Raw genomic sequence first — 9,329 nt, 5'->3', positions numbered from 1 at the left:
TGTATGACAGTGGTAATAGGATCGTACTCACGCCCTAACCCATTCAGAAAGCCAAATATCTTCATTGATTCTTCAACAGGCTTACCAATGGAGCTTAGTGAGTCACACAGAGTCTTGAACTCACGGCTGTAGACTGCAAGCGTCTTGCCTTTGCTCGACAGAAGCTGAAGGTTTCTGCGAAGCGTAAACTCCCGAGACAGAGAGATTTTGTTGAAGTTTTCAGCCAGAGACAACCAGATATCACGAGCCGTGTTCAAGTTATGAACATGACCCAACACTTCTTCAGAGAGCGTTCCGAACAGCCAAGACTTCACGAGCTGATCCGTACAGAACCAGAACTCGAACAGAGGGTTAGCCTCTTGAGTAGCAACTTCATTGTTCACAACGGTACGAGTGGGCTCCGGCGGCGTGACACCACCGTTAACAAAACCGATAAGCTTCTGACTTGAAAGGAGGGACTCGAACTGCGTCTTCCATAGAAGATAGTTAGAGTCGTTGAGCTTGAGGGTAACGGAGCTGACAACGTGGATCTTACTAGGAAAAGGATAAGGATTGACAGGATCGGCCATAGCTACCCGTGAAGGTTTCTATAGCTCTGATACCATGAAGAAGAGACAAGAACAGAGTATCTTTGCTCTGAATAATACTTTTCTCCTTGAGTAAAATGGTTCGATTACATCATCTATTTAACATGACAAGGAGAACAATCTAGACTAAAGATAAGGACAGTTAAGGCTGCCAGCTAGAAAGGTATCAGTCCTCCTCTCCAACGGATAGGAGCGCATCAAATTGGTTGCCAAACCTTCCCGTACTCTTTTGTTTTTGCTCTGCTTGAGACCGTTGTCTTTGACTCTGTTTTTGGCTCTGTGTTGCAGGCTTTGCAGCATCTTGGAGTTGGGCTTGAGGCATCCGAAGGCCCACTAATGCTGCATCACTTACACACTCATCAGAGATACGAACCAGGTCAGGACGAAAAGAAGAGAAACAGCAAAAGACAAACGTGGAGAAAGAAGAGAGGCTTATCCGACACCAATATGCGCGCATACGCGCTGCAGAGGCCGGAAAGGTATTCACTTCACTTTAGTTACAGAGGAGAGGAGAGAGGTGAGAGTGTGGAGGAGGGAGATTCATTCTAAGTTTTCTTTTAGATTTACGAATGCATTGTAAACATGTTTTAGTTATTATTGAAACATGTTACAACAAATAACAATAGTCATTTCCTAATCAAATTCTAACCGAAGCAAATGGCAATTACTTCCTAAATATCACCATTTTAGTTGAATATATTGTATAAATATTTTCTCTGTTTCGAACTGATAGATTATTTTAGCTTTGCTCATATTCCAAAAAAAAATCAAATTTAAATACATATAAAACATCATTTTATATGACTAAGATTTTTTAAAAAAAAATTGAACCAAAACCAACACAATGTAATAAGCTTACTTTTTTTATTTACAATTTAGTAGCGGCGAGCAAAATGGGAGCAAATTTAAAAATCTATCTTTTCTGAAGCAAATTTTTTTTTTTGAATTGAATGTCAAATTTAATTCAAAAGAAAAAGACAGTTTCTACAACAATTGTAACCTTTTTAAACATGCTTAAAAGAAAACTATCTTTCTATTCTGAAGCAATTTTCAAAAACATTTATTTTTGGAAAGAAGGAAGTATTAACAAAGATGTAATGTCAGACATTATAGAAGGCACAAATAATACTAAGATAACATCTACTGCTAAACCAAAACCAAAAAAAATGTGATCTAAAGTGAGTTTGTTTCTTGTACTACTACTTCTAGTCTATTACAATGTTCCCATTTTGGAGTAACTCATAAAGAATGAGATGAGCCCTTCCCAGATTCAATGGCGAATTCCATTCAAAAGTCCTCATCAATCTTGAATTCGTAGTTCTTATTACCTTCTTGGAGACTTGACATAACAGATGCCTTTTGATATTCTCCCACTCTCTTCTCAAAGAAGTTTGTCTTCCCTCTGTCATATAAAGTACCAAAACCAAACTTAACCAATGAAGATAACACTGTTCTTGATTAGGCTAATGTGTCTTTAATTTGAGAGAAACTCAAAGATATATATCAACTACTTACTGGAGAGATATGAACTCCATCCAGTCAAATGGATTATCTGTTTTGTATCTCCTTTCACATCCCAAGGTAACCTACAGATAATACGGAGACAAAATCCATGAGTTTGAAACAAAAAGAAGGTGGTTCATGTTCCAAAATGCTAACGTTACCAGAAGACGGTCAGCAACAAATTGAATGTATTGACTCATGAGGTTTGAGTTCATTCCAATCAGATCACATGGAAGGGACTTGCAGACAAACTCTGTCTCGATTTCCACTGCCTCGTGAACAATCTGATAAACTTTCTCCACAGGAAGCTTCTTCTGCAGCAAACTGCACAAAGTTTGATAGAAGGTGAATGTATCATATATTAATGGCCCTGAGTTATACCATAGAGTCTCTCATCCTTTTACCTGTACAAGAGACAAGCAAAGTCACAGTGGAGACCCTCGTCTCTCGATATAAGCTCGTTTGAGAAAGTCAAACCCGGCATCAGACCTCTCTTCTTCAGCCAGAATATGGCACAGAAGCTGTCCCAACAATAAACGTAATGCTTATACGCAAAACTCTAAATTTTAAAGCTCTATCTATAATACGGTAAAAGATACCTTCCAGAGAAGAAGATTCCTTCGACGCATGCAAAAGCAACAAGCCTGACAGCAAAAGACATAGGACTGCAGCAGACAAATAGTATTATTATACTGTTAGACAAATGTTTCTTGGACCAAATAAGAAACTGAGCAACAAGAAGAAGAAGAAGTTGGATAATACCTTTGAATCCAATCTAAACACCATTTAGCCTTGTTGGAAATGCAGGGAATGGTGTCAATAGCATTGAACAATCTATTCTTCTCCTGCGAATCCTTTATAAATGTCTCCAGAAGTTGGCTGTACATCTCTAAAGTTTAAGAATAAACTCTGAATCAGCAGTTTTACTTGGTGGTATACTCAACACTGAGATAACTACAATGTTACCAGTTGCAGAGAAACTTGCAAGACCAAAACTAAGGTTCTACTACCCGCCCCAGCTATATCAAGAAAAAAGAACTTTAACCCTAATCAAAGCTCCAACTAGGTACTGGTTACAACAAGTCTTATGGTCTTGGTCCTCAGATGTCTATGTTCATTCACCATAAAAATTAGAACTTAACAGATTGCTATGAAAACATACAGTCTATCTAGTTATGCTTGTGTTCATCCTTCACTTAAGGATACCTCAGAGTTTTAGCAGAACTGAAAACATTTGAGAATATGAAAGTAAAAGAAGATGTAGAATTTTGACAAACTGGTACCAGAATGAATGTTCTCCATGGCTATTTGAAACCCGTAGAAAGCACGAGCCTGAGAAAACAATCAAAAAACAGAAAGTGTCCAGCTTATGATGAGTCAGAGAAGCAAACATATCTATAGGTATCCTGACCTCAGGGACTTGGACATCATTCAAGAATCTAGCAGCCAGATTCTCCAGAACAATCCCATCTGATGCGGCGAAAAACGCCAGAACATGGCTAATAAAATGTTTCTCTGAATCCGACAGCTTTTCCCAGTGCTGCACATCCGTCGAAAGATCAACTTCTTCAGCTGCAAAACCCATTCATAGCAAAGTGAAACAACCGGAGTTTGATGATGATGATGATGATACTACTAGAAACAGAGCAATCACACACACACACACACAAGACATGAACATGATTAGAATTTTTGCATAAGAATTAGAAGCACAAAACATCTTTCTTTTTCCAATTCTCAAATCCAGAAAAACATCTATTTACAAAGTTTAAACCTAAACCAAGTTACAAACTTTATTAAATCATCCACGCACAATATTGGAGAGCACATAACAAAAACAAGCTAAACAGAGAGGACAAACCAGTCCAGAAGCTGGCCTCAGCCTTCTTATACATCTCCCAAATCGACTTGTACCTAATAGGGAACATAGTAAACCTCTGGTTCTGCGCCCTTAAAAGAGGTTCCTCCTCCCATTCTTCACCCTCCAAGTCTCTTCTTTGACCCTCCTTGACCGAACCCATTTATCAACTACTTCTGTTTTATTTTTGAGGCTCGGTTGAGAAACAGAGGATAAGATAACATAGAAAAGAAAAACCCTAAACAAAAACCCTTTGTAAAAGGAAAAAGACAAGAAACCTGTCTTGTGTGTTTTTGTCTCTTTGGATGGCGGAAACTAGGCCTGGGCATAAAATCCGGAACCCGAAATCCGAACCGAACCCGAACCGAAAAACCCGACCCGTTATCCGACCCGAAATATAAAAATACCCGAACGGGTCTTGTAGGGTGGTATAAAAAATATCCGAACCCGAAGTGTTATTAACCGAACCCGAACGGGTAATCCGAAAAACCCGAAACTAATAGTTAATATAAATATTTTGAAATATATATATAAGTATTTTAGTTATTAAATTTAATATTCGTGGTAATATGATATATAATAATAAATATTAACAATATTAAAAATGTTTCAAGTACACAATTAGTTATAAATAAGTAATTTATAATTTGTTCATTGGAATAACAAGTCTACTCTCTATAATATAATGTATATTGTTTACAAATAATGTTTGTTTTCATACTTGATTTAACATTTTATTGTTATTTTAGCAATTTTATGTGAGATAGATTAGTTTTAACTAATTTAACTGTTTTTCTTTATGTTTTCTTTAAGTTTTTTTTTTTTTACTTTGATTATATCCGAACCGAACCGATATAACCCGAACCCGAATGATATATGGTTACTTTATGGGTTTTAGGATGCAATATAATTTTTAACCGAACCCGAACTGTTATTATCCGAACCCGACCCGTACTAATGAAATTTTACTATGGGACCTAGGAGCGTAAATCCGAAAACCCGAAAATCCGAAAAACCCGACCCGAACGCCAACGGGTACCCGATCCCTCGTGATCTTCCGTCGTGCTTCTCAACGCAAAATATGTATCTAACCACCGCAAGGAAAGTAAACGAATAATTAAGGAAAAAATCACATTAAATTTCACCATTAGCACTAAACTTTTAAATTAAAAATAGAAATTTCGTTTACAAAATAAAATTTATCAAGAAATAAAGAAAAATAAATTATGTTTATCCTTAATATACAAAATAAATATTTATTTAAAATAATACTCCTTCCGTTTCCGAATAAATGTCACTTTTATATTTTTACACATATTAAGAAAGTGATAGAAATATATACAAGTTGTTATTAATTACACATCTTTGACCAATAGTTTTTGAGATAAACTAAATTATTTATAAAATCAATACGATTGTAATTAATTTTAGTTGAAATCTTATTATATAAAGTTTGGTTCTTTAAAGTTAGTAATTAACATGATCACGACATGTAATCAATCAAAAATTTAAGATTAGGACATGTGCTAATCTATCTCATAATTAAAAATATATAATAAAATAATAACAAAAACAAATTTTGTTAAAAAGTAAATATTAATATTATTAACAGTAATTTGTTCATTTTTTCAAATTTATGTCCGGTCCATGACACGACCCATGTAGAAGAGAGAGAGCCGGCGCCCTAGAGAGGAGAGAGTCGGCTACTACATAGGCATACTTCCATATTACTATTGTCTTATGTTCTTTCCATATTTGTATTTACCTTTTCCTAGTTAGACTAAGAAATGTTATTTTTCCATTATTCTTATGACGGTCTATTTATGACGGTCTAATACTTGTATAAATATAGACATGTGGTCATGAGTAATAATAAGCTTTCACAGCATCTATTTTACAACAGTTTGCATGGTTTATTCATTTTTAAAATATCTCCAATCTAATTATATATATTTCTCTACACATTATCATAAAATAGATAAAATGTAATGAATGATATTTTCATCTGTGTATTTAAACAAAATAGCATATCTCTATATTTAACTCTAATAATAAAAGAATTGTATTACATGATTATATGTTGGAGCAAATTCACTTCTATAATATAATTTTTCTATTTTAAAAGAAAAAATAGAAATAAATATATAGGTTAATTGGAAATATTCTTAGTTGTTTAACCAATAGAAAACTTCATGGATTATTTTTCAAGCAAGTAGAGGTAGCTAAAATATTAATATTTTATGCAGTTTGATACTGGTTTGTTTCTTATAGTCATAAAAATATATGTGTATGATAAAGATCATGTTTCTCAATTGTGTGAATAACTATTTATGAAAATAACTTGTACTACATGTTTAATATACATGAAAAAGACACAATAATTAATAATTTTTTGTAATTTTATTTCTGTGATAAGATATTCAATATTATATATAATCTAGTTTTTCCCTTTTTCTTTTTTTTTTTTAAATAAATGAATCTCATTTTCGATATGCAGTTATAGTAACAAAAGAGAAAGGGAAAAACTAAAGTGAGATTCATTTATTTAAAAAAATAATTACATAACTATAATTATATAAGATTTATAATAAAAAACTAAATATATAACTTTACATCAAATAAGAGAAAATTCATTCCTATTTGTTCTTTTTTTTTTCAAATTACTTGCTTCTCACTTTTCAGTAACAATAAATATTTTTTATAAAATTATTTATTTTAAAATAATTTTCCAAATTTTCTATATTGATGATATATTTCTATTATAACAACTTAACTAAAAACGAATTATAAAAAAAACAAAGTAAAAGCAAACAAAAATTAGTAAGATGATGCATAAAACTTGATTTTTACCAAACACATATAAAGAACATATGTTTTTGCAAGTTATTTGGAAGACATCAAAATATTAAAAGAAAGTTTCAATCACTCAGAGCTCATTCATATACCCTGGACATTGAATAAAAGGGCGGAGAGTCTTGCACGGAGTGTCAGACAGCAATCGTCGTTTGTCGTTCATATGGATGCTGAGCTACCGGTGAGGTTTGTAAGATCTTATTTGAGTCTGTTTTTGTTGATGTTAAAAAACATATACATAATAGTTTATAATAAAAGAATAGTAGTAGCAAAAAATTGAATTTATATTAATCGAATTAAAAGAGAAACCTATTAATATTAAAATAATAAAATAAATAAATAAATTTTAAAATTTTCTAAAAATTATTAGTTGTTTCCTTTTATTTTTGCTTTTTCTTGTCTTTATGTTTGTTGTCGGAAGTTTACTAAACAGAAAAATAAAAATCCAAGTATTAAGTTACACATATAATAAATCTGCCAAACATAATATAAAATATATTTAATATAAAATTTATAATTTCTTTATGAATCTTTAAAAAATAAGAAGAATATTGAATTTCTCCTTTTTACTTTTTCTCAAATAAATAATTTTCATCAATAATTAAATGCACATCTTTGGAAATATCTTCCAATCCTTGTTCATGCGAGTTCATTTTAATTGTCAACATTGGTTATTAGATAAATTTTATGATAACACAAATAATATGTACATATTATTATATTTTTAGTACATAAAACTTACTTACTTCAGTAGTTTCTCCAATTAGTTCTGTATTATCTTAATCAAATATAACAAAAAAAAATTGGAAAACCATTTCAATCATATATTATTACTTCAATTTTGAAACTAAAGAAACTGATTAGTTTTAAAATTTAATAATATATATTGATGTATTTATTTCCTTGTAACTATATATTAGTTTCTAACTTATAAATTAATATAAATATAGATAAACATATATCAATAATATAAGAATTCTCTTTTTGTTAACGTTGGTTAATTATGTTTATACAAACGATGGGAAGCAATACATGAATGTAGCTACAACTAACAATTCTACATATTTTATGAAGATATACGTCTGATTACACAACCATGAGTTTTTTATAAACATGTAATTAAAACTAACAAGAGCTTGTGAAAATCACAAGACAAACTATAGAATATCATTGATTGATGAAGAAAAAAATGCAAAATCATTTTTTCACAAGTAAAATCGACCCTAACACGTTTTAGGAAGTTAGAATATTTTAGGAGATTTTTAGAATATTTTCTTAACAATTTTTGCAAAAAATCGGGTATTCTTATCCTAGAAGGCACATTCTAAAAGTTTACAAGAATGATAAAAATCCTAAATACATTTTCTACTTTGAGTAGACGGAAGAGTACATTGTAGAAAACACATTCCCCGAAATTTAAAATACTTTATAAAAGTAGAAGATGCATTCGGAAGGAAAGTGGATACCTTTACGATTAGTAGAATGCACATTTCTCTTATTTAAAAATTTAGTAAATAGTAGAATGAACGTTCTAAAAGAAGTAGATGAATATTTTTATTTTAGAAATCGTTTTCTACTATACCATTTTTCGTAGAAGACGCATTCTACTTTTAGTATAGCATATTTAAAAAAAATTATTTATCAAGTTTTTGAACACAAAAAATATTTCCAGCTTGTGTATATGAGTGTTTTATTAATTATTTATATTTTTAATAATTTTTTTGATTCACAAAATTATTTATTTCATTAGTTTTGGAATACAAAGATTAAAAAAATAGACAAAAATGGTTTTATACCAGAAATACAACTTAGTTTTTTGTTTTCTCTTGGGAATTTTCCCAAAAGAAATCAAGGTTATTTATCGTAATACAAGGTTCACATTACTACATTAGTACTTGGAATCCCTAAATTAAGGTTTTAAGTTTCTTAATATAATATTGGATGCGTTAAACTTAAAATGAAACAAGTCTTAATTTGCTTAATTAGGGAAACATAGATCTTTACAGATGAGTTAACTGAACAATAAGCTAAAAGGGAATGTGTTTCGAACGAAACTACAAACTTTAAAATATTATTATAAACCAAATTTCACATGAATTTTATAAAAAACATTAATTAACATATATGTTCTCGTTTCATAGTTTCAGACATGTGCAGGTATATATCGTGTGTGAAGCTACATACGTATTTGACACTACATATATAAGCAAGAGGAATATGATGCCGTAAACTCAACATTTCTACTTGTTTATTCGTAATAAATCAACTTTAGGGTATTAATCGTTCTTGCTTAGATAATTAACACTATATAAAAATTGAAAAATTGTTATGAGCATATGATGTAAATTTTACTTCAGAAAAGAGACAGCGAGACGTGAGGTGGAGAACGTAGAGGTTAAAACTCATTGCCAATATTCGTACGTAACGAGTTTACTTCAAACCCCATGCAAATTCTCATGCACGCAACTTTTCTTATATAACCCGTTCCAAGTTCATTATTTAGTCATCATCATCAAGTTTACCATCAA

General features: G+C 31.3%; 1 protein-coding gene across 1 annotated transcript; it reads right to left on the bottom strand.

Moving 5' to 3' along the window:
• Positions 1 to 1,634: 1,634 nt before the first annotated feature.
• Positions 1,635 to 4,179, bottom strand: LOC108857495 (ribonucleoside-diphosphate reductase small chain A). The gene is made up of 9 exons (XM_018631483.2): positions 3,952 to 4,179; positions 3,502 to 3,662; positions 3,374 to 3,422; positions 2,853 to 2,979; positions 2,690 to 2,755; positions 2,495 to 2,611; positions 2,252 to 2,414; positions 2,103 to 2,173; positions 1,635 to 1,989 (listed from the first exon to the last, which is right to left on the bottom strand). The coding sequence occupies exons 1-9, from the start codon at positions 4,109 to 4,111 to the stop codon at positions 1,875 to 1,877; spliced, it is 1,029 nt and encodes a 342-aa protein (XP_018486985.1). The 5' UTR covers positions 4,112 to 4,179; the 3' UTR covers positions 1,635 to 1,874.
• Between the last annotated feature and the right edge of the window lie 5,150 nt (positions 4,180 to 9,329).

The sequence above is a fragment of the Raphanus sativus genome, chromosome 5 (genome assembly GCF_000801105.2).
Source record: "Raphanus sativus cultivar WK10039 chromosome 5, ASM80110v3, whole genome shotgun sequence".
Classification (NCBI taxonomy): Eukaryota; Viridiplantae; Streptophyta; class Magnoliopsida; order Brassicales; family Brassicaceae; genus Raphanus; species Raphanus sativus.
This window is presented reverse-complemented; position numbering and strand designations above follow the sequence as displayed.